Here is a 26,323-nt window from a genome sequence, read left to right as displayed (position 1 = left end):
TTTGTATGTTTTTCTGGCTTTGAAATATACTCAAGATATGCAAAAAGTTGTAATCTATGTAAGATTGGACATGTTTGTTCATTAAATCTGCACGTCTAACTGGTATTGCCATGCAAATGTAAACCAAATGATGGAAAGAGCCTTTGTCCTAGAATCTGGAATAATCACCTGGTTTGTAAATGGGCATGATTCAGAACACAGGAAAAGCTCTGCATTCCCGGGCAGTAGTGCTGCTTTGTAGCAATAGAAGGAAAATATTTCCAAGCTTCTATATAGCATTAACAGAGCAGCCAGGAATTTGATTATTCTTTTTTATTTTTTATTGTAAGGCTGAGAGTTCCTTTTACATAAGTGAGGTTTTCAATGCACACATTTGGGCTTACCCCCTCCTGCTAAAAGAGTGATAGGAAAAGCACTCAATAAAATGAGCTTAGAGCCCATTCATGGATCTGGTTAGCTTTCAGATTCTTTCACTGCATTCAGCAAAAAGGACTTGTTTTTTGAAATGTGGCAATGCTGCTTGCACCACAGTTTCCTTCTATAAAGCTGATCCTGCTCTCAACCTTTTACATTGCCAGCGTCCAGCAAACCTGAATTTACACGCGTTATCTGTTTCCGCTGAGGTGTCATTAATTCAGTTTCTAAGTCAGGGGAGTTGTGTGAACTAAGACTGAGCTAATTTTCCTCTTACGGGAAGTATTAAGAAGGAACTTGCTCATTAGAGGGAAAAAAAGCACCTTCCAAGTTGTTAAATGCTTTTTCCTCTCTCCTTCCCCATTTCACGTTTCAGAAAGAACATCCCTACTGGCTACATATCTCTTTTCCTAAAATCCCCTATATCTGCTGCCGAAAGATGCGGTACTGTTCTGCTCAGTGTTTCCTGAACGCTAGAAGCTTTGTGCCCTGTTAGTATTGGCAAGCTTTAGTTTTAGAGCCTACGGTAATTGGCTGTTGGCCACAGAACTTGGCTAAAATGAGAGTGCATCCACTCTTCACCTAGAATTTAGCTTTTTGTTCCCTGACTGCTGGAGTATTTGGGGGCTTGTTTGTTTTCCTGCTGAGAAGGTGTTCAGTAACATCTGCTGCATGCCTTGTGCCATCTCTCAGTAATAGCGGCGGGGGTTCTCTTGATTCTGTTTGTTGTGTAGGCTTAAATGTGTATTTGAGAGTGAGCTCTTTCGCTGAATTGAGAAGCATTATATGACTTAGGCACATGAACAAGATGGCATAGATGCTCACACCTGCAGTGAATACTCGCGTTGCTGAAAAATATTTTCCGTTGGAATGAAGTAGCGTGTAATTGAAGCAGCAGCTCTGGACCAGAAGAAGACAGGACATGCGGAGAGTGAGCACTGTGGTTTTGCTGCAGGTCTTTGGCAAGTTTCTTTCCAAACAGGGAACGTACACAGCACTGTGCTGTAAGCAGGTGGAAATCCCAACCCAGGAACATGTCCCTTGGAGCAACAGAGAGAGGATGCTCTTCTGGAGGGAGAAAGGCATTGCTTTTAAAATAGGTGGAGATAAACACAACCCTAACGGATGCAAACTAGCCCACACACTAGTGCTTACAGCTGTAAAAGTACACAAGGGAGGATGCTTCATCCAGTAATTACAAGCACTGACCTACCTACAAAGGCGTGAGACCCACAGTGAGTGTTAGTGAGTGTCTTTTCAGTCTAGTAGCATATTGAATTTTACTGAATTACGCATTTTTATCTGCCATTCAAGACTTAGTGAAAAAAGTAATGCCATTTTTAATAAGAGCTTTTGAAGTCAGGTGCATTACAGCACCTCGTGCTTGAGACAGACTGCTTTTACTGCAGGACACTCAAAGCATTGGCCTAAATTTGCTGCTAGTTCCTAAAAATGAAAATGTCCTTGAGCAGTGGCCATCATCTCTTCAAGCAGTTTGGAAACAAGTTTTTCCAGGGTCGAGCAGCAGCTGTGGGCACTGAGTGCCCATCACGGCCCGACCGGCCTCACCTGGGCCCTCGCAGCACCTGCTGCCCCCAGAGCTGCATATAAGCTGAGGCTTGGGCCCAGCACTGGTTTTTGCTAAGTCTGATTTCCTGGGGAGCTTCCTGGTTGACTTTGGAGATGCCTCTTTGCCTCAGAGCTGCTGGGTCGCTGGCTGCCGCTCTCCTGCGCAGGTACGGTGCCCGGCGGCTGCTGCGCTGGGCTCGGTCTGTTTGCTCCTGTGGAGAAGCCGCGGTTCCGTGCACGGCCGTGCCGCTGTGCCCGCTCTGCGCGGGGCTGTGCCGCCATGCCGTGCCTCCGTGCCCGCTCCGCGCCCGGCCGTGCCGCCGTGCCTGCTCCGCGCGGGGCCGTGCCACTGTGCCATGCCGCCGTTCCCACTCCGCGCCTGGCCGTGCCGCCGTGCCCGCTCCGCGCCCGGCCGTGCCACCGTGCCGCTGTGCCGTGCCGCCGTGCCCGCTCCGCGCGGGGCTGTGCCGTGCCACCGTTCCTGCTCCGCGCGGGGCCATGCCGCTGTGCCGCTGTGCCGTGCCCGCTCCGCTGTGCCTGCTCCGCGCAGGGCCGTGCCGCCGTGCCCGTGCCGCTGTGCCCACTCCTTGAGTACAGGTTTTGGTGCTGGACAGGACGGTGTTGTTTGCTGGCTCTAAACCTGGCAGCAGGGATATTTTCTACTCTTTAGTTGGAAGCGCTTTGGTTCTTAAAGACTCTCTGGATTTGCGTTTAGAATTTAGGAAATTCTGAACTGCTGTGCTCTTAAGAGGCATATTTCTATTGAGGTTTTTGCAGTTATAGCTCTTCTTTAGATGATGTGTTTGGTTTCTCTCTGCTGTTAAGCTTCAGTGAGTTATTTTGGAGACTGGTCCCTGTGTAGTTTCGACACTGCTTTTTAAATGGCATGCATTGCACTGTAAGTACTGTTGACTTTGGGAGCTGCCTCCTTTTGTACATCAAAACGTTTCTCAATTACAGTGAGTTCTCAGAAGGCTTTGTTTGCTTCCACATACAAGCAGTTCTAGCCTCAGACTCCCGCTTTCTCCTGCGTTATTTTGTATATAAATTAGAAGGAGCCCTCTCACACTGAAGTTACCAGCTAGGCAAGGCAGCGCCTGGCCGGCGGGAGGCAAGCTGCCCTGGGTGGGGACGAATCCGACTGCTGATGGGAACAGCACTGTTGCTTGCATTTTTAATAGGAAACCTGCTGTTGGGGTGGGGAATTGCTGTCTCATAAGGGAACTGGCAACAGAAGATGCATTTATCTTTGCTCACTTCTCCCATTGCCACATCTGACATGTTAATCGGTTGCCTGTCCTTGTGTTTTGCAAGGGAGTACTTTCCCTCCCCTTTAGTTGTGCAGAAGGGAAATGGATGCTTGTAGCTCTCTCTGGCCCTGGGCAGGGTTGTGTGACAGGAGTTTCTGCAGGTCAATAAAAGGGGTTGGCGGGTGTTAGCGTCTGGAACTTTGGGTGGAAGGTCTTGGCATTGTGCGTTACTTTGCACAGAGCCCATCTGGGGGGAATATTCAGCCTCCCGGAATTCTCCAGGGCGTTGTCTGCATCCTGTCGTGTTGCCTGTGAGGGCCCGGGTTATGTATTTGTGTTGCACTGGGCGCTCCCTTGTGCACAGCTGAGTGTCCCAACGTAAAATAAAGCTCAGGCATTGAACTGTAAGTTGGACTGTTTGCAAAACAGCCGCCTTACTTATTGTGCTGCTCCAGGGCATGCAATAGCATCCTGCCTTATCGTGGAGCTTGCTTTTGGCCAGGCGGGTCTGACTAAGCTCGACTGACAGGAGAAGCGTGGCCCGCCTGGGCGAGGCAGCGTGTCCAGAGCAATGGCCCGTTCAGTTTCTGGCGGCCCGGGGGACTGAGCGATCCTGAGCTCGCTCCCGCGCCTTGCAGGGTCCCGAAGCTGAGGCTGCAGCGGTGGCGGTGCCTGCTGCGTCTGTCCCGCTGCAGCGCAGTCTGCTCCTCCGGCGGGAAGGCTGATGGGGAGCGACGCGGCCCTTGGCCGTTCCCGTGGAGCAGTGCTGCTGTGGGTGGCATCCAGCACAAGGCATCGTATGACCGGTAAAAACTTTAGAAGAAAATGGTCTGATGTGGTCTCCTCAGCCTTAAAAACATGTGCTTTTAGACCGTCAGTCTTTAGCAAAACACTAGCATTAAACCATTTAACTTGAGGGTAGGAGCTACACAGTTCATCCTTCTTTAAGGCTCGTCCTTTGTCTTTAGGGCCCCATGCTAGTTCTCCATCAGGCTCTTTGTCGGGCAGGAGATCGCTGGCACTTGCCTTGCTGCCATCCTCTTTTAAAAGTGTGTCTGGGACAGGGCTGTCGACCACTTTGGTTCATCGGATCATTTTTCAGCACGATGAGACGCTCTCTGGGAGGCAGCCGTCCCCCTTCCAGCCAGAGCAGTTCAGGCTGCTTTAATCCCATGAGCACGGAGTGTGTCAGGGCGTGCGCCGTAATCTCACCTCCGCCCCGAGTTGTCAGAGGCCTTTGCCTTGCCACGTGCCTATTGCTGCGCCGTAGGTTCTGCATCATAAGAGCATAATCCCAATTCAAATTTCTTAATCTCAAACGCAGGGGTGTGCAACCAGGATGCAGAAAAACTTTTCTGGAATAACTTGTCAGTGTGATAGATGACAAATGAAGTCACCAAGTACAACCTAATATGGTTGGAGTCTCAGGTTTCCTCTGGACCTTGCTTAACAGCCAGTAAGTGACACCACAGGGATTACAGGGCAGCGAGCAACCTTGCAAAGGTCCGCCTGCGGTTCGCCCGCGTCTCCCTTGCCGCGGGGCAGCTGGACTCCGCACGGCGTGAGCTGATGTGCTCCTTAGCGTGGAGTTCCCTGGGAGCTTTACGCCTAAAGACTGCAAAGTGTGTAGGGCTGGTCATGTGTCCCAGTTGCCTTCCAGAAGGGTGCTCGGTAGTGCTGACCCTGCCCTTGAAGCTGTTGCGAGTGTAATAAACACGTTAATGAAGGTAAAAACAATATTTTGGATGACCGGAACACGCCCCTCCGTTGCCTGGGTAGATCGTTCTGGGTCAGGCTGATGCGCCCGTGCCTGATGTAGGGACCGCGCGCGGAGGGCCGCGTGGCGCTCCATCGCGATGGCCCAGTGCGCAGCGTCCTCGCGCAGATTTGGGGTGGTGATGGTGTGGTCATCTGGCATGTTTTTTCTGCTGGTATTTCATGGTGGTATATTTGCATGCTTCTTCCTTTGTAGTTTTCAAATGCTAAGAATTTGTGGGCAAAAGTTTTAATCTTCAGCAAGAAGCTGTGTGTTTTAAACATAGAAGCATCTTTTCCTCTGAATCACTTTGTAAGGAAATGAATAGCAGTAATGGTTCCCATGTTTCACTGGCATGCCACTTAGAATTTGGGATACCTAACACTTTTTCCAAAAGTAACCGCAACTGGGATGAAGGTGTACACCAATATATAAATAATATAGCAGCAGTCTATGAGCAATCACGGGTGTGGCCTCCACACATGATTCAGAAAAAATAATGAGCAGTGTGGATGAAAATAGGTATTTGGGTGGGGATTGTGCAAGGCCTGAATTACAACGCAGGATGGGTGGGGGTAACACCTCTTTCGCTTACAAATGCTAATCACAGGCTCAGCAGCCAGAGGAATCTCTGCAGTGCTGTTTAGCAAATATTCATAATTAAACTTTGTGTGCTAGATTTTCAGTGCCAAGGAGCTAAGGGAAACAGAACATTTGCTATCAGTTTTCGGTTTTAAATGGCTATAACCTGTTCCGGAAAGCAAGCTATCAAGAAAGGAAATATTAGGCTACTTTAAAAAATACAAAAGTTTACCCCAGGAACACGCCACTCACACTGAATAGGTTACGGAACTGCGGAGACCCTAGAAGCAGATAAAATCATGTGTCTCATTACCTCCATCTCCAATTTCTTGCCAGTAGTCTAGAGAGTGTGTAGTTAACGTGTAGCTTGTAATACTATTAAGCATGTTTATAAGGGCTGCGGTCTGTAATCATGAGTTCGAAGGGTGGGAATTCCACTGTGACTGATCTGGTCAGCATCTTACCCCTGAATTCCTGACAAGACTCGGTATGAACACCATCAGCAGCTACTCCCTGCTGTAATAACTGCCCTTGCAAAACTGCTGGTGCCTCTGTCCTGGACTGGATGGATGCTTGTCCAGCCTACAGCTTCGCTCAGGCTGTTCGAAACCAGGACAAAGGCTGCAGCAACGAAAGGCGATCTCGGTGAGAGCTCTTCCGCAGCTTCAGTGCAGCGGCAGTTGTGTCTGATTGAATGGAAAGCTCTTAGTGACAGCAACAACAATGATCAGTGATTTTAAATGACTGCGGAATTCAATTACGTTGGCAATCAGCATGCTTCCAAGTTGGGTTTATCTTCTGTTTAGATGTATCCCTTAGGATGCAATAGAAACTGCTGACCAAGAGGTTTTTAACTGCCCTCCCAGGACAGCTGTGCGTTATTTCCTGACAGCTGTTTAAGAGCAAGTTAACGTGGTGGAGAAGTTAAGCTCATGGGGTTTTCAAGTCACACAGTCTCTTCCTTTCAGGAAAAGGCACATTGAGGCAAACATCCTATCCTTTAGTTTCCAGCTCAGCTCCTCGGGGTAGATTTGCTGGTCTGAAACTCAGCAGGTGGGGGGTGTTTCGCCACCCTTGGGGCATTGCTTTTCCTTAGATGCACATCTTTCTTCCCTGTTTTAACACAAATTCCTTGACTCTTCCGACTTCGGGGTATCAAGCTGTAACTGCTTTGAAGTGCGGTTATCGCAGTCCAGTCTGTGTGGCGAGGGGCTCTCGGAGGGTCTCACCTGTCGGGCCCTGCCCAGGGGAGCCCAAGCTCTGATCATTCAGACACGGGAGCAGGCTGTTGCAAAACCATGTTGCGTCCTGCAAGTCTTATCACGTTTTGGGGATGAGCAGAGAAATGTCTTCTGGCCAGAACCTGCAAAGCTTCCCTCACAACTCTACAGCCGTAATTAGTCACCTGGAAAACGAATACAATTTTTGCATCACACAAACTTTGTCCCCCAAAGCACAGGAATCCGGTATCTAAGAACATACAAGCAAGGCTTCCAGGTGCCTCTGTCAGTGACCCCCTCTCTGTCACCCGGAGAGAACCACTGAACCGTGGACCAAGTCCTCAGTGAAACCCTAATACTCTGGATTTTTTAAGGGAAAATAGCCAAGTTACTTAAATGCCGTAAGACTTGACTATGAATTACTTTCCTCATACCGAGGAGGCACGTGAGCTCTGCAACGTGCTTCAGTGTTTTGCTCATAGCCCGGCAGTTCCGGGCACCATCTTCTGTTCAGGTTCAGTCTGTTTTGCTTCAGTTGCACTAAAGTTCATCATTTAACTTCTGGAATGAGACTTAACTCTGTGCTGCCATTCAGCTGACATGCAGTAATTAGGCATTACTGAAAAACTATATCTGATACTTTTTCCATCAAGTAGAATTCCAAGGATGGTAACCTGCTTTATTCTGAAACAAAGTCATTACCGAAAATGTTAAGACTTCAGTCTGACAGATCAAGGCGAGTATTTACTTGCATACGCAGCTGAAAGATGCAAGTTGTGTATTCGTATCTTCAGTATCTTCAGTAACCTTATGCGTGGCTCGCATGCTGCAGTTAAATGTACTTGCTTTGTGATGACTATTGGCTGTTTCTTTCTCCTAAGAAGAAAAAGGCCAACACTATTCTTGAGCTTTTCTCATCCTCATGAGTAGCTCCTCTTCAGTTACCCTTAATGTACAATTTAGTCCTTTTTTAACAGGTGAGAAATTGAAGACAGGAACACTGCTGTCCCCTCTTTTCTGTACAATGGTGCCTAACATGCGCTGGCGACTCTCGAAATAACAGAGGTTATTAATAGTGATAGGCCGAGCAACTTAATTTTTAAGGAGGGTTTACGTGATGCTGCCAGGCAGCGAGGAATTCATGGTGTGCGATGTGAGCTACTGAGGACTTCTGTAGAAGTCTTAAATGCCAGCCAAATTCAACATTTGTTGCATGTTTAACATTACTCACTTTGAAGTTTCCAGTAAATGCAGAACTCAAATGCACAATTGCATACACTACTCAAAAAAGCAAAAACCAAAATGTATCATAAATAAGTATTTTATAACTTTATTAAACTCAAGACATTACAATATTCAAAATACAAAGTGAATTCTTTTTAATTCAATACTGTACATGATGCAGAAATATCAGTGCATTTCTATAGCATGTATTTCACCTTCATTTAGTCTGTACTAAAACAAATAAAAAATAAGCTTTAAAATAGCTCAAACATCTCATTCAGCAGTTTAAACTGTAAACAGCCTGTTTATTTCTGTTAGGAGGAAGATATTCACCTTCTGTGCCTCTGTTAATGAGCACCCTTCCTCTTGTGCTGACCTGTAAGGGGATGAATGGAACCAAAACGAGCACGAGAAAGTGCTCGTGCACAAATGCGGCGCTTCAATGAACTCGGGTGGATCGCTGAGGCACAATGAGGAAAAATTAAACAGCCAGTAGCAGCATCTGAAGCAGCAAGAGATGGGACTGACACTGTTCATAAATGGAATAACGTGTTTTCCTCATACCCTCCTCCTCCAAAATACTGAGTAGAAACCAAAACACAAGACCAGCTTGTGCTGCGATTCTGTATTTAATACAGTCAGAATTTTAGGTGAGCATGTAGTTGTTACTGCCTACCTACTAGCAACTGTGCAGCTGCTCGCATCCTCTGCTGCTCTCAGGACGCTTCCACACGTTCCTGCGATCCAGCAGGAAAAGAGCAGCAGCAGAGGCTTAACAATAGTCTGTCCTAGGAAAAACTGAGCCGTGTTTGGCAACTGAAAGCATCCACAAAACCTAACTCACTTTAAAAGTCTATTAGGGTCAAATTAAGTTGTAAAATAGATTAGTCTTTCGAAACGCTCTTCCGGTATGCCTGCCAAGTCTTGGAGTGGCTATCAGATCTTGCAGTTGCCTTCCTACCAGGCTGGCGTACCCGCGTCAGACAGGACAGTCTGTTCCCAGCAGTTACTACTCTGTGAAAGGAATTTTGGAAAAGCCTGATGCAGAAACTGTACGGTGTTATCTGCTCTGTCAGTTTGTAAGTGACTCGTAACCAAAGCTACTGTTTTGTTTGTTTTGGATAATGTGACTACCAAATATGTTAGTCTAGGTAGCATATAACTGGCCAACTGTGACTACTATCCCTTCATATGTTTCTATGGAATCTTTGCAGGTTTCCAGCTATAGATACCAAGACAAAAACCAGTCTAAAGAAACATATCAGAGATATGCAGCATAAGAGGACTTTACCATCCATTTTCCAGTTCTCAGAGTTCAAACTGGTCCTACTTCATTATCTGAGAACCTTAAGAACTTTGTAATGTGGTAAAGTTCAGCTCCATCCTGAACAACTGAGCTGAGACTGTGCTCTCAGAGACTACGGGGAAACCACGTAAGACAGGTGTTTTCGTTTGAGGTGACCAGCTATGTCCATTCGCGGTTTCGAGTCCAGTTTTGCTGGGCCCGAAGGGGCTGTGCAGTCACCAGACCAGGACTGAACCTCGGTGTTAGAGCTGCTCTCTTCTGCTTCTCTGAAGAATTTCTCGTACTTGTCCAAATACGGAGGCCTTTCGGGCAGCAGATAGTAGTGCGTGGAACTGGCCTTCTTACCATTTTCAATAATTGGCAGAATGCAAGGGATCCTGTTGGAAGATCCTTCACTATTTTGTCTTTGTAGAGCTTTGCTGCTGACGTACTTCGGATCAGGTGCAAAACTCTGGGTGGGGGGCATAACCCCATTGAGGTATGACGGCAGGCTTTTGGGACTTGGTGTACGGGAATTGCTGCGTGACAAAGGTTCTCTCGGGGGCACTTTGGGAGGCCTGTCTTCGTCACTGTACGCGCTAGAAGCAACTTCTGCTGACCACCTTCTGTAATCTGGTTTGAGAGCCCTTGGAGGTATGGGAACCCGGGGTGGGATCTCTGGTTTGTCTTCATCAGAGTTCGGAGAAGACCGATTTAAGTGTCCAGATAGCCTTACTACTGGTTTATTAAGAGATCCAGCTGGCCCGGAATGGGACCTTCGCAAACGTCGATGCAGCTGCTGTGCGGGAGGATAAATACTGGATATGTATCCACTTAGGCTTTGTGTAGGGTGGGCATCTTCCGGTTTTGGTCCTGTTGGAGTATCAAAGTATGCATAGTTGATTTGTCCACAGCCCCTAAAGCTCCGCCGGCTTGGAGCGCTGGATTTAAAAGGAGGAAGTTCATAATCTTCTAACAAAAAGTCAGTATCTGAGCTAGTCAGGAATTCCACCTCTTTGTCAACCTCATCTGCAGTCAGGTCTTCAGAAACAGGCAGCGGGGGTAACGGTCTGGAGCTACGCTCATTGGAGGGAGCAGACAGAAATTGAATTGGCCCATTTTTTATTGGCATGTGAGGAGGTGTTTCTTCAGAAACACAGCCCATGGTTAATGACAGTTTAGTAAAGCCGGGAACAAGATGGTCTTCGTATCTTGAAACTGGCTGTTCATTCCTGGGACTTAGAGGAGGTGGGCTGGGTTTCTGAGATGGGACTTGGATGCCACTTTCAGGAAAGCTGTGGTCATTCATGGAAGCATGGTTGGAAGAGTGCCCTAAAAACAGGAGAAAGTATTAGAAATGCTATTTTAGGTACCGCTCTAGCACAAGAGTTTGCCACTGCATATTTAACTGTCATTTCTTCTAATGCAACAGTAAGTAATGTCTGCTTAATGATTCCAGTAGCAAAACTTAGCTAGCACAGGTATTTTCTGGTCATGGATTGATGCGTTTCAAGTTAAGAGAGCAGCTGATTACCGTACTGCTTCAAGCCAGTGCTCCAGTTAAACGAGGTAGTTCATGAGACCCCAAGCATAAGTACCAGGACAGAGCCACCGAGATGCCAGCAGAGGACTGCAAGGGAACAAGCGCTGTTTTACTAAGTGGCTTTTCTGTCACAAGTCTAATGGCAATCCAGAGGCCTCTGAGTCAAAGGTTTTGTTCACCTTGATCACGTTATTGGAAATGTTTGGGGTTCTTTGTCGGGGTGTTGTTGTTTGGCTCGGAGCGGTTTGTGTCCGGTCAGCAGAGGGCGGCAGCGCTCGGCGTCTTAGAGAACACCTGAGGACTTGTTTTTCCAAGACAAATCCATTTCACCACCTAAATACATATGTTAGTCGTTATACTTACCAATGGATGGTAAATGTTGCTCTGTTGATGGATTCAGATTATATGCCACTGCTATAGGATCCACATTAAAGAAAGTACTAAAAAAAAAAAAAAGCCTTCGCTGTAAATAAACCATAAGTTGGTACTGGTCTGGTACAAATATTCTTAATACTCATTTCATATATCTGAAGATGCAACAGATCAAATTTTAGCCTCACTCACTTTTCAAACCCACTGTGGCTACCCCAGCAGGTTTTCAGACTCCCCGTGCCTTGACTGGCGTGCAGAAATCCAGCTTTCAATGGGCCTCTGATGTCTTGCGCAGCAACTCCCGCAGCTGACATTATGCACAGCACTCTTGTGATGTCTCGCGGCCCTAGAAATTCACAGTCCTCGACGGGCTTCCTGCGGTTTTCATTCCCTTCAAAAGAGAGGAGGACATGAATATCAGAAATGCAAACTTGCCTTCATCTCCCGTATGAAATTTCAGTGTGCCGAGGAATGAAATAGCTGTGTAGAAAGGCATTCTGTCCTAATGCCTGCCAAGAAACAAACTTTACCCAACTTGTTTATTTTGTGTCTGACTGCAAAACTGAAGTACAAAATAGGTTAAGTTCTCTTACACAAACTGTATAGGAAAAATATGTTCAGTAAAGCTATTGATAGATGGCAAACAAGCACCAACAACTTCGGTTCTTGTACGTAAACTGCCAGCTATCTATGCAAAATGAGTTTTCCAGAACAATCTCTCTAATTTTCTAGTGGCTATCTATCTCTGGTTTTTTCTTTCTACTGGTGAGTTTATGGTTTCCAGTATAGCCAACATGTAACAGCCTAATCTGGTTTTAAGTGTTACCTTCAACAGCTTAACAAATGGCCTATTCTCCAATAAACATAATTACTGACTACTTAAATCAGAATTACCAAACTTCTTTTATATACAGCAGTCACTATTATTGCCAAACTTAAGCATGAAGATACTTTAAATCGGCCTCAAGTCTTTCTAGCTGTTTCAAACAAATTGGAAATCTAGGGATTTGAAATAATCTCAGACTAAACTGTCCTGCTGCATTCAGCTTTATTTTGAATGTGTAAACGATGCTTTACCCAGCCCACTTACAACAGGAAAAAGAAGTGTTGGCAATTGCTTTATATTGAATAAGTAACCCTAGTCTGAGGAACAAGCTGATTCACGGGGCTTTGTTTGGGAAATTCAAAATGGGTTGGGGGGCGGGACAGTCAGCGTTCTGAAGGCAGCAGAAATTAAATCCAAGACGAGAAGCAAACGTTCTCTGGGTCTGTGCTTCATCCACACAACTATCCGAACTTCAAGTACAATACGGTGCTGTATGGCTGTTTAAAACAAAAAATATTAAACCTAGCCATCCGAACAACCGAAAACCAACGGACCCAAAACAGTTCTATCTCTCTTGAGAATCAAGAATATTTCTTAACACAAATGTCCTTGCCTCTCTCCCACAGAAGAAAAAATTCCACCTGAAGTCAACCAACACTGGAGGGCCAGCTACAGACATAACGAAAAATCCCCTTCTCACCGTGGTACTGTGAGAAAATCATAGAATCACGATAGTTTGGGTGGAAGGGACCTTCCATTCTCACCCAGTGCCCTGGGTGCCATGGCAGGGACACCTTCAGCAGCCCAGGGTGCTCAGAGCCCCGTCCAGCCTGGCCTGGGGTGTCTCAGGGATGGGGCAGCTGGGGGTACAGACTCAAGCACCAGCTTACGGTAAATCTGTTCAAAGCCAGAGCGTTCGAGCCAGGCATCCAGGAACTCTAGACAGGAGTCCATCAGCTTTAACAGAAGTGAACGAGGGCCAAACCAGCATCCTGTCCGCTGCAGCAGAGCATCCGAGTTCTACTTACTTCAGCCCTCCTGATTTCAGTGAAGACCTTCCTTTTCAGACAATCTCCTTAAACGCTAGCTTAACCCTGGAAGTGTTTGCATTACACAGTCAAGCTGGACCCTTCACAGTAATGGGAACTGCAGATTTTTCATAGTAAAATTAACTACATACACCACCACGAAGCAATAACATAGTTCTGATTACCAAATGAGTTCAAAATGTCTCCAGTTCTGTAAGTGCAAGCAGAACCATAGTCTGTGTGCAAGCACAAGACTGGAGAAACCCATTTGTCAAAAAGACTTAGGCAGCACAGGGCCAGTATAACACCAATTCTAAAATTACTTCCTATCATGTTAACACAATTTGCGAATGAAACATCCATCACATCAGTTCACACTGTGTTGAGCAGTGGTATTTTTTATGCCTCACAGATCCTATCCTACTAGCAATAAATCTGCAAAAGACATGAAGGAGAATGAGTTAGTGAACTTAAGGCTAATGCCTATGGAGTTTGTGCTTCCTATTCGTTGTTTTTCGAAGTCAAATGCAAGTTAACAAGTTGAAAAATTACTGATACAGCACACTGATTAGTCAGGAAATGACAGTACTCCATCTCAGCGCACATACAAGATCTGACAAGACCACGAACGAGACATCGATTATGATACAAAAATGAGACAAGAAGGGGGGTGGCATTGCTGCAGCTGAGAGCACATGTAACGTGCTTGCTGTGATAACACGGAGCCCTCGCAGGGCTTGTTAAGCCCAACCTCCATCAGATCCCACGCCAAAACCACTGCTTGTAATTACTGTGTCAGCTTTCTGAATGCTGCCTAAATCTCAGCTCTCAAGACTGATCATTGCACAATCGCCTCTCTGAAATCCCTCTGGAATGCTAAGTTCAATTTCTGAAATGGACTTAAATATTTACATATGCTAGGAAAAGGTAATTTTCACTTGTTTCAATCAACTCTTTATTTTTTAAAAATAACGCACGCAGATTTTGCAGCCATAAAACTTGCTTCTAACAATAAGGTCTTTGTGAATGCAAAGAAGGTGACCTGCCTTGCCGTTTCGCGAGGAGTTGTGAATGGACAGTTATGAAACTGTCCTCCGTGCCTTAAGCAAGGAGTATCAAGAGAGGCAGCGTGTGCGCTCCTTCGCTACATCACCCAGTTACTTTTTCAGTGGAGCCTAGCGAGCTGATGCTTATATTTTACAGCATGCACAAGCTTGTTTGAAGAAATAGTGTCTTAAGAGGGAGCCATGAGGATGTGTAATCAAGAAGTACAAACTCTGTATGTACAAACTCTGGTTATTCTGCTTGTCTGGCCTAGTTAGGCGTGGATTATGGCACCTGGAAAGATCGGAACACTTTTGAAGATGTTACAGTTTCACTGTTATTCAAAAGGAACTGAGTTACTTCAAACTAAAACTATAGCTAGTAATTACTACAGGGCAGATTCAAGGCAAGGCAATTCAAAGGTAGGAAGCTATTAACACCATCCAGTCTAAGGGAAGGTAACTGTGCAAAGGAAGATCCTTTTTCATAATTCATGCTGCTCATATTAACAAATACAAATTATTCTAAATACCAGAGATGTGATTGATTTTTTTTTTTTTTGCAAGGCCAAATATACCTTTAGACCTGAACTGATGAGCGAATGATAGGATGGATATGTGTAAGCTGAAAATGGTCTAATGTATCCATAAGCAGCAGGGTATCTACATAGTGAAGAATACATATGGGAAGCTATAGAAAAGATTCTTGTGAGATGAACTTTCATTACATAAAACATCCCAAACATACAGTTTTCATACTTACATATATTACTAAATACTTGCATTATAGTGACAATAACCCTCTATTTGGAAATTGAGAAGCATTGGCATGTGTTTTAGCTCAATACCTGTAACTGATCACACAGATAGTCTTGTTGCTCTGTTCCCTGCTCTCCCAGCCCCAATGCAACCAAATATTTGAGGCCGGTCAGGTTCAGAATAAAGAAAATCTTTCTGGTATTCACAGTAGAACAAAGCATGCTCTAGAATGTTTCACTTAATGGGTATGGAATATAGCCATTTTCCGTTCAGAGTTTTGAATGCCTGCACAAATTCTGGGCATTTTTATAAAGGCAACACTCTTGATAAGCAGCTTTTATATATTCCTTGTAAGAAACAGGGGGGTGGGAAAGCAAGCCCAACTTACCACTTTCGGGAGGGGAAGAAATGCAGCTACCTTAAATCCACAACCTACTTTTGCTCACCTTGCCACCACATATCTTTAACAAATCTCAGAAGCAATTCACAGGAGGAGGGGCACATTTTTGCACTACAAGTCATCTGTTCCAGCTAGCTGTTCCTTATTTGACAATGTGATGTCATTTCCTTTTCTTCCTTTGACTTTCTATTTAATCTAAGTACCTAAGATAGACCCATCTCTTTTAATATTTAAGTATTTCAGACTTCTAATTGGATTTTTAAAAGCCTAAGAGCTGTTAGTATACTTTCTGGAACTCCATGTACTTAAAAATTAATTCCTGCTTTCCTAGTGGTCATATCGTCCCTTAAGTGCTTTTGTCTTTGCAACTAGATGAATGATGAGCAACCGACCTATAGCAGAAACAGCATCATGAGAAGATTAACTTAAATCTAGTACTTTAATAACTAACTGGATATTATTTACTATGCACCAAACCTCCACAGTGCAGTTCTGTATTCCCTGGAGTCACAAGCTCATGCTCAGATACAGGCCGCAGGAGATTTTTCCATTTATAGGAATTATGTTTTTACAGTTATTATATGAGGCATATTCTTAGTGTTGAGATATTTTTTTCTACGCATTTTGCCAACCAGAAATGGACCATTCTGCGGTAGAGAATTTAAGAGTGATCACTTAGTGAAGATGGATAAAAAAGCTGTTCAAACCACAGGAGGTTGCAAACAAAATTAATTCTACATGTATAGCCCAGATGACGATGGGTATAACTTTAAAGAGACAAAGCAACTGAACAGCAGACAAACAATGTATTTACATTAGAACAGCCAGCTGTTTTGGAACATATTCAAAGAACTACAGTTCATCAAGGAGTTTAAGTTCAGTTAAAATTTAGACTACCACTTCATAATGCTACACAGCAACAGGGAGAAACTTGTGAGTTGCCGGTACAAAACTAATAATTAAATAGCAAAACAATTGCCTTGCCTCTGCTTGTCAGATTACAGGTGCATGCTTAAAGTATGGTACTTCACCCTCCTGAAAATTTTAATGTGATTATAGCCAGCTTGCATTCAGGAAATAAAAATTCCTTTATAGCTGACTCAGTCATATAACTATACCATTAGACATGCTGTGATAAGTTTTAATTTGGTTTTTCACTACGGAGAAGCGGAACAGTTTTCCTGTGAAGTAATTCCTGTTTTGGAGAGAATGGCAAAGGGCTTCACCACGATCATACGTGACCTCAAATGACAGGTTTCCATTTAAGAAAAAAAAAATGTGTGCATAAAGTAACCTGGATGAACTGAGCAGTTTGGTTTCCTCTCTTAGTTTTACAAGCTTATAAATGCAATTCACAGATGTGTTTGTGATGCAGAGGCATCGTTCATCTGTCATTCCAGTACGATGGCAAAGATTTGAGTATCCCCCAAGTGACCAAAGAGACCTTGTCCCCAGAGTCTTTCCCATGTATCCAATCAAGCACTGTTATCTTTAGATGAAGCACAATGAGTTTTTGGCTTATTGCTTCAGCAATACTGCACAGGGTCCTTAGTCTGTGCGCTAGTGACACGAGGCCACTGGCGTCCCGGGGTCACTCGGGGTGCTCGCTTGGCGTGAGCAGCGTTGTGCGTGTCCGCAGCGGGCAGACGTGCTCCAGAGATGCTCTGTAAATACTTGAAGGGTAGAGCGGCGTCTCCAGATTTAAACACCACAGACAGGTTATTTTAGAAAATAGAGGACAGGGGTGTACTGGGGTATTAAGTCATGGAGAAATGTCTATTCTAAATTAAGCCATCCTAAATTAGAGCCTAAAGTCCAGAGCCTGATCCCGCAACGCAGTTTCTGCGGACGCAGAGAGGAGCAGTGCGGAGTCAAGCGAGGGGAACCGCGAACGCTCCTCCGGGCCGGGGAAGCGCGGGGCTCCCCGAGAGCGCGGCTGCGGGCGCCGCTGACACCCGGACCCCACCCGCGGGGCCGCGGCCGCCGAGCCCCGCACCCCCCGCGGCCCGGCGCCTCCGGCCAGGCCCCGCAGGCAAGCGGCGCGGCGGCGGCTCTAGGCCCGGGTTCCCTCCGCCAGCACCGCGGCAGACAACGCGCTCCCGCTCGGCCCCGGCGCGCCTCCCGGGCCGCCTCCTCCCTCCGCGCACGCTGGCGTGGGCAGCGCCGGCACGGCGGCTCCACTCCACGGGCCCGGCCAGCGCTGGCGCCACGGCCCGGCCGAGCTCGGGCGGCCAGCTGCTGCCGCCGGCGGCCGCCCCCTCCGCTCCCCTCCGCTCCGCTCCCCTCCGCTCTCCTCCCCGGCGGCGGGGCCCGGGGCGGCCCGCGGCCGAGGAAGTTCCGGTGCGTGGCGGACGGGACCGGATCGGTAGGCCGCAGCGGCGAGGGGCCTCGCCGCCATGGCAACGAGCGGCGCGGGCGGCGGAAGTGCCGCCGGGGGGACCGTCACTCACCCCGAAAGCGCCGCGCAGCTCCGCATGTCCCCGCGCAGCAGCTGGCGCCACACGCATGCGCCGAACCGCAACGGCGCCGACCACTGCGGCGCCGGGCGCGGACGGTCGTCCTTATACTGGGGGGCGGAGCCGAAGGGGAGCCACGCCCCCGGCCACGCCCCCCCCGCACGTTGCGCAGTCGTCGGAAAAAGCCTTAAAGAGGCCACGGCCGCGGGTGGGTCCCCACGGGCGTTGCGGCGGTGTTCGGGCGGCCGCCGCCGGGAGGGTGCGGGCCTCGGCGGGCACGGGCGGGGGCCGCTGGGGGACTGCGCGCTGGCGGCGATGTCCGCTCGTCTGGGCCGGTCTGCGCGAATGGCCGCCGACGCGTCCGCTAGGCAGCGCTGCTGGCGCGGTGCCGCCCACGCCTCGGCGCACGCCCCGCCTCCGCCCGGCTGTGCGCGCCCGGCCGCCTCCGGGCCGAGCGACGGGCGCGTCCGCTGAGCGGCCTCCGCGCGGGGGTGAGCGGGGCGCGAGGCCGGCCGGGAGCCGCTGCCCTGCGGCGGGGAGTGGAGGCGGCGCGGCCTCGCGGGAGCTCGCTCTCGGTTTCCGGGGGCCGCACGAGGGGCAGCGGCGCCGCGCGGCGGGGCGGGAACCCCCCGTCCCGGCTCGGGAGGCGTTTCCCGGTGCCGCCGCCGCCATCAGGGCGCGCTGGCCCTGCGTCCGCAGCGCCGGGACGGCTGGTGGCGGCTCCGCTCCCCGGCGCTGCGGCTCTGGCTGCGGCTCTCGCTGCGGCCGCGGGGAGCGGGTCCTCGCCGCACGCGAGCGCTTTGCGGTCAGAGGGAACACTCGCCCCTCAGTATCACCAGGAGGAGAAAAGTACCAACGCTTTAACCGTTGTACGGATTGCAATTGTGGGTGTCCGTTTTCATGAACTTTGTGTTGAAATAAATCCATCTTCGTGTATAACGGTTTATTGGAATCTTGAGTAAGCGTATGCGGGTTTTAACAAACGTGACAGTGTATGTCGTGTCTAGACTTGGACATTTGTGATAGTAAAATGTAGTGGTTAGGGCAGTAGGATTCTCAGTGAAAGCTGCTGTGTAAAGACTGTTTACTGAACGTTATGAGTGATGCTGGTTTTCACAACGTAAACAGAGAATCTGGTTTGTGATCAGTTTTGCTGTACAGTTCAATCACTTGTTTGCTGGACAAAATGTCAACGTGGGGCTCTAAAACTCCCAGCACTGAGAGCTGCTAACAACAAGATTGACAGAATGTGTCCGCTGTGCTCTTTGAGCTGGAATAGTTATTAATATTGCTGAGAAAGAAGAATGATTGATTTCGCTGCACGATGTGGTGCATGCTGCAGTTGACTTCTGCTTTCTCTTGTGTTTTCTATTGACCTCTGATACAAGTCCCCCATCTGCCCTTGTTCTTCCGGACAGTAAGCTCTCCTACTGCATATTTATGTCATAAGAACTGCTGTATTGCTGTGTAAATGAAGGTGATGTGAGAAGAAAGGGAAGGAACATAAACTAGGAGAGATATTCTGTTGTTTGTTTCTTTTTTTTTGGTTGATGTGCTGGAGAGGTTCTCCCGAGTTGGCTGGGCATGTTATCAGATGAGCAAAAGTGAGAAGAATTTAAGAGGGGGCGGTGGACATGGAAGTATCACAACAAAGGAGGAGGGCAGACACGCAAGGTTGTGTGGGTTTGATTAATTAGGGCTTGCTGTGTTAAAGTTGAGGCTTAGAGGGGGTAGCAAGTAGTGATGATGTGCTGAACTGTGCGTGCTCAAAGGCTTCTTCCAAATGCTTTGCTGTAGTTCTGTTGGTCTGGACTTGAAGACTGCAACTAATTGTTTCTGTGGATGAACTGTGCATCCAACCTGAGTTATTTTGCGTTTAAAGTGTCCTGGTGGCATATATGTGTTGACAAGAAAGTTGTCTTTCTAAAATAAAAATATGTCTATATTCTGGTGTGTTCAGGTGCATCCTTGCTGATGGTGCAAATAGCCCTAAATGTTATCATGAATGGGTACAAAGGACAAACTTTTTTAAAAGCACGTTTCAGAAAGCCGGTGTGCCTGCCGCAGGACGCTCCCGCGGCGCCTCCGTGGCGGAACGCGAGGAGGGACGATGTTTGGCTTTTAAACTGGTTTGTGCCTGGGAATCCTGGGTCCGGGAAAAGGTCATTCCGGCTCCCTGCAAGCGTCAGCGTGTGGTCTCGGTGCCTCCATCAGCAGGCCCGGCTTTGCTCGCTTAGCTAATTTGGGAGTTAGTTCATGTGCAGGTAATGGTATGGAATTTTTGTGTCTGACTGTTAAATGACTTTATCTATGGCCTTTGTTCACTGAAGCCCCACTGCCTTAAATTTCTGATTGTTCTACTGAATAAAAATGTTTAGTAATGGTGTCACTTGGAAGGGTTTCTGTACTGACTCGTGCACAGCAGAATTTGAATTCTGTACCAGAATTCTTGTTTCTCTTCCTACTCTGTGATATGAAGTTATTTCAGGACTCTTAAACCACCTCACAGTTCTATAGGCATGTATAAACCACGCTGTGCAATTTGCTAATTAGCCTAAAGACTAACTCCTAAGTAATCTTGGACATCCTGGTTGGTTAGTACTTGTTAATAACAAGTCTGCTAAAAAGCAGCTCAAGTAGTATTACAAGACGCTTTAAACCTCTTTTGTACCCTCTTGGAAAAGGGGTAGCAGACCTGTCTGCTTAATAAACGAAATGTCTGAATTATGTAAAGAAAAAAATAACATCAGGACTTCCATTCATGGTGTTCCCTTTCCTTGGAGGGTTCCCTTTGCAGAGGGCATCCCTGGGATGTCATTTGATCCGGTGCTCCTAGTTCTGGCTTGCTTTGCAGCGTGCACCTTTTCAACGATCTCAATTCCCTTGATATTTCCCATTTTCAACACTTAACATTTCTGGTTGCTATTTCTGTTGGTTTTGAGGGGACAGAGGTGTCAATGTAAGTAGCAGCTGGGGAAGCAAAATGCAAAATCTCTTTAGGAAGCTAGAAAATAATGAAAGTAAAATTTCATACTGGAAGACTAACATGGCAAGTAATAGATCTGTATTTTTAGGATAGAATGTCAGATACAGTTCTCGTGTGTCATTCTGTAGATTGTAGTGATTTTTTTTCATGAGCCAGGTTCTATAAACAATGTATTTGTTTTACAGCAGCTGCTGCTGCATTATTCCTTAGTCCTACTTATTTGTGGCAGCTGCTCTTGAGCAGGAAGTTTGGGGTTTTTCCTGTGTTTTCGAGCAAGCATGCCTCCGGTCTGGGTACCTGAAAGGGAATTACTAGCTTAGACACTCTTCTGTGTTGTTAATGACTAGAAGAGGTAATTGTGGTAAGTCATCAGAGAGGAAAAGCTTTGCTGAAGAGAGGTAAACAAAGCGTAAGTTGGATGCTGTGGTGCTAGTTTTTGCATGACTGGATGTGTGAATGGGGGTGGTGTGGATACAGTCCTACAGCAGCTCCGGACGTGCTTCTGCGGAGCCGAGACCGTCTGTCACCAGGTATTTCAGATGTAGCCTTTATGAACCCTTTAGTGGGGGACTGCTTGGGGCAAGCAAACCTAGAAAAACGCAGTGCAGAATTTGGCCTGTTAATAAACCTTTCCCACTTGACAAGTGCCAGATTCTGTCATTATTCGATAGAATAAAATATAACGCCTTGGCTTGGATACAGACTTCCAAAATGAATGACTTGTCACGTCCCTTACCTCTTTCTTAAAAGATCACAGCCTTTACCTTAAGCAGAATCAAGATGCGCACAGTAGAAGTTAAACTATGTGCAATCCTTACGTAGTTTCATTTCATAGGTCTCATTCAGGTCCTTATCTTCTGTTTTGTAGTAGTCTGACAGAGCGGATCTACATGTGAATGCTGCGGTTAAGGAGTCTGCCTGGTGCTCTCTTACTGTAGTGATGCTTGCGTGATGACTATGTAAACAAGTGTGCAGGTAACAACATTCTTACCTGTGTTTTGAACATTTGCCACCCTGAAGTGAGGGAAATCAACTTGAACGTCTGTTAATTCGAGGGGAAAAAACCAATACCTACGGGATGCATTGGAACTGCTGCAGTCTCACTGACCTAATAACAGGGACTGTGGTGCCGCGGTGGTAAACTCCTGTGCTGGTACGTGGGTGGAGAAATCATATTGCCCAACTTAGAAGTGGTTAAGCTTGATACTCACTGACAGGGGATGTTCTGTGGTGGTACTTACTGTGCGACAGGGAAAGATGCGTAAGTGTGCAAGGAATGGGCAAAGCCAATGGGTTTGAGCGTAAGGTGCATCCAAAGGTCAGCGATGCAGACTCTGGTATTGCAAGGGTAACAATACGCAGCTGTGCAGACCTGATGCTGATATTCAGCCTCCTACAGGGGCCATTCCTTGGGCTTTGTGCAAATTCACCCCATACAAGACTTTAAAGCAATTGGGTAATGCTAAATTGCCTCTTAAGTCACCTGTAGAAACTGACACAGATAGCAAATCTTTTATTCTTCAGGCGTATGGAAGTGTTTTGTGATGCAAACATAGTGTCTGAAGTGGAAGTACAGCATGGCTTTTGTGAGCGCTCATCTGTGTGCCTTGATCATATCTCTGTCTGAACGCTGCATATGCCAGAAGTTTTACATGGCTTCAAAAACTGGGCACAGAGAGCCTGATGAAAGAAGAGCCCATTGAGGCTGCAGAGGGTGCCTTGTGCTAGGAGAGGCCATTGCCCACTGCCCTTGGCACCTTGTTGCCTTTTTCCCCGTGCTAGGGCAATGTTTGGTTAGGTGGACCTTGGACCTGAGGCAGCGTGACTGCTTTTAGCATACATCTGTATTTTCTTCTCCCTTTCATATTTCAATCAGACTCTTCTATTGTTATCTCCCTGTGTAACTGGGTACACAATGATTTAATTCTGCTTACAAGATTCAGCTTAGGTCCTTGTCTCTGCAGATGTGTCCCAAATCCCTCCAGGAAAGGACCGCACAGTTCTTTAAGTCTGGAGGCAGCAAAGAAGGGAACAGGATTAGGAGAGCACTACAAAACTCCTCCAGTGTGAGGATTTGTCATTGCTACGAATGAGGGAAATGTGCTTACTTCACTGGTCAGGTTGGTATGAATGCAGTTACACCAGGCAGGTGTAGGGCAGAATGAGTGTGTTGCATTTCCAGTTTAGCCAGAAGACCCACAGAAGGGAGGAAACTCATGGGTCAGTAAAGGAGGGCTAAATTAGAGGTTAGCATATTCAAGTGTCTAGACAGCAAATACAGACATACTGCAAAAGTCAGTCTGTCAGGGAGTGGAGAGTCTAGATTAAAAAGCCATTTCAAAGGCATGTTGCCGTGATGGGGTAATCATGTGCTCAGACTTTTTCAGCACATAAGCATAAGCTGAGTGAGGAAAGAGATCAAAAAAGGACACAAAGGTTGACACAGATTCTGTAGCAGCTTAGAGTGGAATGGAACTTGATAAATTAAAAATAGCTGTTTGTTCGCTCTTGTGTTTCCCAGAAATGGCCACAGCCACGTCTGGTTTTTGCCATCCATTCTGTAATATCTGAATGCCTCGCAGAAACGTCACAGCCATCCTGCTGCTTAGGGACATTGTTATACAGTCCTCCAGGCTGAGTCCGTTCATGCTCTCAGGCACGTGAACTGGCCGTTGGGAAGCAGAGCTCCAGTCTGACGAAACACCCGGTGTTCACTCCGTCCCGGTTAGATCGGATTCTTCTAGGGCAGCGTTGTGAGACGTTCCACCGCAGGACGCTGGGCAGGTGAGCAGCGACGGCGGCGCTGGCTCAGTTCCCAGCTGAACCGCTCTTGCAGCCCCTCTCCCGCCGTGCAGAGCCGAGGCCTCGCTGCAGCGCCCGCTCAGCTGCGTTTGTGTGCCCTTTAGGCACAGCGTTTCACACAAGCGTAGAGTTACACATAATGACAGTTTGGGGGAAGTTCCTGCAATCTATCCACATGCAGTCTTAGGGTCTGCAGTAGCACTGACGTTCCTTTTCATCCTTCCCAAGAACACGTTGTATTCTGTTACCATGGTCTGTTACACTATTTGTTTTTCTGTGTGCTTTTTCTGCTGTGGTCATATCACTAGAGAGATCGTTGTTGTCTTTGTGCTGAAGCTAAATGGCCTACGAACGATACGATGCATTCACACAGTATTTTGCAAGCAGAAGTGGCTGCTCTTCAGAACAGCTAGAAGCTATGTGAGTAGTGGCATGGTGCTCAGTCTGAGCGGTTATACCCCTCTTTGTATGTTGGCTTTGATAAACAGCCAAAGTGAGCTTGCATCGGAAAACTGCAAAATACTGTCTGTGTAGTGTTTCTCATCCTTGCCAGAGACGGCTTTCTGTCTGTTTGCAGTGTGCAAGCCAGTTGAGACCTCCGGGAGCAAAGAGGGTTTCCCATGTGGGGGCCTCTGAATTGGTCCTCGCACACAGTGAAGTTTATTAATTTCTCCGTCAAGGACGCGGCGGTGAGGGACACGCGTTAGATGAGGGAGGCCTGCTGTAGAAGGGCCCGGGCCTGGGCAATGCGCTGCAGCGCGTGGTGCTGAGGCCGCGTCCACCGAGCCCGCCCGCAGGCGCACGGCGTGCGTTGCCCGGGCAGGATGCGTGGATTGCCATGGCCAGACCCTTGTTTGTCAACACTGAACAGGAACTCTTGAGAAATAACTCAACATTGTCAGCACCTATAGCTGTTGGGTATTTTGTGGGGGCAAGCCTAGAACTGGTCAGTCTTTCACAGTCATAATTGGGCAGTCGGCTTCACCGAGATTGGAAAGAATGGTAGCAATCCGCTATTTGCTTTCTTTGTGTTTTTTCCTGTGGCTTGTTCTATCCTTTTTACCTATTAAGGGCAATTCCGTAGTCTGTTCTTTTGATGAAATAATTTATTTATCAAGTATCATCAGTAGGTCTGGCTTATGACCTCTACAAAATAAATAGTAAGGAAAACTGACCGCCTAGAAGTATAGCATGCCATTACAAACATAAACCAGGAAAGCTCTGGATGTCTTAAGTGTCAGGTGGGTATTTGTGAGACCTCTGGAAGCAGGGGAAGGAGATTTCGGGCGTTTACGAGGCCCGAAGGTGGAACAGTGTGCGGCTTTGGTGAGCCAGGGAGGCTGGAGCGGTTTGAGCAGGACGGACAGTGCGGGTGGAGCTCAGCTTGTTCTCATTCTGAACCACTAATTTTAGTCGAAAAGCTATATATATAGAAACAGTATTTGGAAACAGTTCTAAGTGTATAATTGTAGAAATTAATAGTTCAGTAACTTGATCCCTAAACAGCATAAAGTTAATTTTATTCATATTTGAGATTCTGCCTATACGGGGTATGTGGAAGGGGACACAACGGTCTGTCGAGCATTTATATTTTGAGATGTGTGCTTGTGTCTGCACTACTGATCCCTTGCTACAGACACCCCAAAAAAGTGAGACTCTGCTGCTGAATGTGCTTCTGGTTTTTGTCATGTCAAAATCTGACGTGGTTTTGATGTCTCTTTATTGAAGTGCCTTCGGTGTTCAAATTCCAAAAATTTACAATGCATAATTCACTAATGCAATTTCTTGTTTTTAACTACATTGCAGAGAATTCATGGGAAATACTTCCCATTTCATTTGAGGGGTGAAACCAAATGATGGTGGAGGTTTGTTTGAGGAACTAAATAAGTTGAGTTTTTAGCACATCTTTGATTTCAACTGCGGAAGTTGTATGGTGTCTGCTTTGTCATAAGCATCATCTTCTAATTGTTAATCAAAATGGTGTGAGTACCATAGTCAACAATAAAAGCTTTAGTCAGTTCAGAGGCATTTGAGTTTTACATTTTTCATGTAAGTTTGTGGTAGTGAGACGGGGCTGTTGGAAGTAGACGTGAAGAGTCAGGTGTGATCGGACTGAATTTGCGCTGCGCTCAAGACTCGGGGAGGAGAAGCCGCCTCTGCCGGGGGCCGCGGCGCGTTGGGAACTCCTGTCGCGGGTGTTGTTCTCCTGCGCCGCCTCCTTTGCCAGTGCCGTGTGCTCATTTGAACACAGGAACATCAGTTTTCTTTGTAATTTAGCAACTGGGAATCCTACCCCAGATAAGCTTTAACATTTCCAGGAAGTCGTAGGTACTTCTCTTTAAAACATAATGAGTTTGTCTTTGTTTTCTGCTTCTCTAATTGGCACTTTCCATTCTAATAAGCCAACACCCACAAACCATGCAGCCACATGATCTTTTCAGTTAATACAAATCGTCATTTCCAGTCCAATAGACTCAGTTAATTGTGCAAACCTGCAACACACCCATAAAGTGGCTATCTAGTTTGTTATGCAATGATGAATCATGAAGGAAATGTGGAGTGTAATTAAATACAGTGATGCAAAGATAGTAGCATGAAGCCAAAATCAAAGTATAAGTGATAATCATCTGTATTACATGTTTATTTCTGCATGCTGTTTTCAGAAATTACTTAAATGATAAGTTATCTGGCTGCTGCACACATGCCTGGCATATGTTTTGACAAGTTAAAAAATTACCTGCAAACCTGTAAATAAACTGAACCAAGTCAGCTATCAAAGTTTTTTGGGGAAGGAGAGGCTTGGGGTTC

The 26,323-nt window shown here is 46.9% G+C and overlaps 1 protein-coding gene across 3 annotated transcripts; it reads right to left on the bottom strand.

Annotated features, from left to right (window-relative positions):
- Window positions 1-8,111: 8,111 nt before the first annotated feature.
- On the bottom strand, window positions 8,112-17,791 carry ERRFI1 (ERBB receptor feedback inhibitor 1). Of its 3 annotated transcripts, none has more exons than XM_080358967.1 (4): window positions 17,722-17,791; window positions 11,408-11,606; window positions 11,207-11,283; window positions 8,112-10,632 (listed from the first exon to the last, which is right to left on the bottom strand). In XM_080358967.1, the coding sequence occupies exons 2-4, from the start codon at window positions 11,527-11,529 to the stop codon at window positions 9,434-9,436; spliced, it is 1,398 nt and encodes a 465-aa protein (XP_080215093.1). In that variant the 5' UTR covers window positions 11,530-11,606; window positions 17,722-17,791; the 3' UTR covers window positions 8,112-9,433. The 3 variants fall into 3 exon arrangements, with proteins under 3 accessions (XP_080215093.1, XP_080215094.1, XP_080215095.1); XM_080358968.1 differs by lacking the exon at window positions 17,722-17,791 and adding an exon at window positions 13,070-13,092; XM_080358969.1 differs by lacking the exons at window positions 11,408-11,606; window positions 17,722-17,791 and having other exon boundaries at window positions 11,023-11,407.
- Between the last annotated feature and the right edge of the window lie 8,532 nt (window positions 17,792-26,323).

Source organism: Nesoenas mayeri (assembly GCF_963082525.1).
Source record: "Nesoenas mayeri genome assembly, chromosome: 24".
NCBI lineage: Eukaryota > Metazoa > Chordata > Aves > Columbiformes > Columbidae > Nesoenas > Nesoenas mayeri.
Note: the sequence above shows the minus strand (reverse complement) of the source record. Positions and strands in the feature narration are given on the sequence as shown.

Coding starts and splice junctions, on each gene's coding strand:
- ERRFI1 (XM_080358967.1), bottom strand. CDS start 11,529: ATGTCAGCTGCGGGAGTTGCTGCGCAAGACATCAGAGGCCCATTGAAA. Junction 11,284..11,407: donor AGCCACAGTGGGTTTGAAAA/GTGAGTGAGGCT, acceptor TTTTTTTTTTAG/TACTTTCTTTAATGTGGATC. Junction 10,633..11,206: donor GCAACATTTACCATCCATTG/GTAAGTATAACG, acceptor TCCTGTTTTTAG/GGCACTCTTCCAACCATGCT.